The sequence below is a fragment of the Plasmodium coatneyi genome, chromosome 14, assembly GCF_001680005.1.
Source record: "Plasmodium coatneyi strain Hackeri chromosome 14, complete sequence".
Taxonomy (NCBI): Eukaryota; Apicomplexa; class Aconoidasida; order Haemosporida; family Plasmodiidae; genus Plasmodium; species Plasmodium coatneyi.
Genome location: NC_033569.1, coordinates 412,457 through 414,143, shown reverse-complemented (window position 1 = coordinate 414,143; position 1,687 = coordinate 412,457). Strand labels below are relative to the sequence as shown.

At 35.6% G+C, this 1,687-nt stretch overlaps 1 protein-coding gene across 1 annotated transcript; it reads left to right on the top strand.

Moving 5' to 3' along the window:
- PCOAH_00052260 (Uncharacterized protein) lies at positions 1 to 852 on the top strand (the record flags this gene model as incomplete). Its single annotated transcript, XM_020062006.1, has 2 exons — positions 1 to 446; positions 531 to 852. 2 exons carry the CDS (start codon positions 1 to 3, stop codon positions 850 to 852), a joined length of 768 nt encoding a protein of 255 aa, XP_019917798.1.
- Positions 853 to 1,687: the final 835 nt, after the last annotated feature.

Below are 1,687 nucleotides of genomic sequence, written 5' to 3'. Positions count from 1 at the left end.
ATGAATAAGAACTTCGCACAAATATTGGAGGATTTTGTATCGGATGGGAAGAGAAAACACAGAGGGCATGATGATAACGGCACGAATGAGGAGGACATCCCACATTTTATGAATCAGGACGGATCTAACTTGTTCAATGATGATATAGGGAAGAAATTAGGAAAAGAAAACTTTTTCAAATATACAGAATATTCCTTAAGTAGCCTCTACATGTCAGACAATCAAATTCCCTTAGAAGAAGATCCCAAATATGAAACGTTTATAAATATAATAAACAAAGCATCTGATGTTAATAACGATTATAAGTGGATTGATGATTATTTCAAAAATGAGGTGAAAGAAGAATTGAATATATTAACACCACAATCGCAAGACAGAGATTTTCTGTTTAGGAAATATTTACAGCCATGTCAGTTAAAAAATATTTGCCTACTACGAAAATATGAGTAAGCAGCCATTTCCAAAACCCCGGAAAAAAATAAAGTGGATGCTAAAATTGTGTCTGAGTATATTGTTCACGATAGTTACAGGCAAATAATGAAGTCACTAAATTTCAAATTGAGTCATAGAAATTTTACACAAGCATGTATTTTTCACAGTAAATATGGAAACAGCGATCACATAGCCATACTGGTCATGCGACATTACAAGGATGAGAATTCTCTCCATCCACTTTTTCACGACAGGGAACTTGTTCAAATAAAGTCCTATTTAGATGATAACAAATACGCCGATATGACGCAGAAGAATTTGCTAAAATACACAGAGATTTTCAAGCCGTACGTCTCGCTCAGAAAAGTGGACAACAATTTCGTGGATCAAATTAAGGACAGGTATTACACCGCCTTTTAGATGTTCCCCTCATTATTTCTGTCTATAGGAGTATTTCTTCACCATAAGGAAGAATATTTTGGCGTCCTCATTATATATATACCTATCAAGGAGGAGAAATAATAGATAACATGTATTTACATTTCCTGGGTATTAGATTTGCACAGGTTCCACATCTAGGACTGTACAAGTAGATAAGAGACTGTTTTTGGTAATGCATGGAATGCAGCGAATTTAATACTCTTCCCACATGTATGTGTTTTTTTTGTGGTGAGAGCATTACATTTTACACAAATGTATATGTGTTCTACACATATATATTTATGCAAATGTGTGTATGTTGTTCTACACATACACACATTCCACACACAATGTGTGTTGTGATGTATTTTACATACGTTGATAACTAATATTCCTGCCCCTGTTTCCTGGTCTTCTATTATTTGTTCGTCCTCTTCTTCGAGATGGTGATGTTGGCCGACCATATAGGGTAGAATCTTCGTCAATATAATCCGCTACTGTTGACTCATCCCTCGAGTACTCTGTGAATGTGTGCGCTGAATTATATGCTGCTGAATCGTCCCTTGAGTCTTCTAATGTTGGGTCGTACGTCGAACCGTATGTTGAGTCGTCTAATGTGGAGCCTCCTGCTGTTGAATATTCGGGGGAATATTCTATAGAATCGTCGTCGTCCGTTTCTATATTCAAATTACGTTCTAGAGATCTTTTCTTTCTTCTTTTTCCGGAGAGGGTGTTTTTACGTATTCCAGAGAATAAATTGGTATACTAAGAATGGAGAAAAAAGAAATGGGAATAGATGTAAAATATATGTATTAAGCAGCTTATCCTACATTTA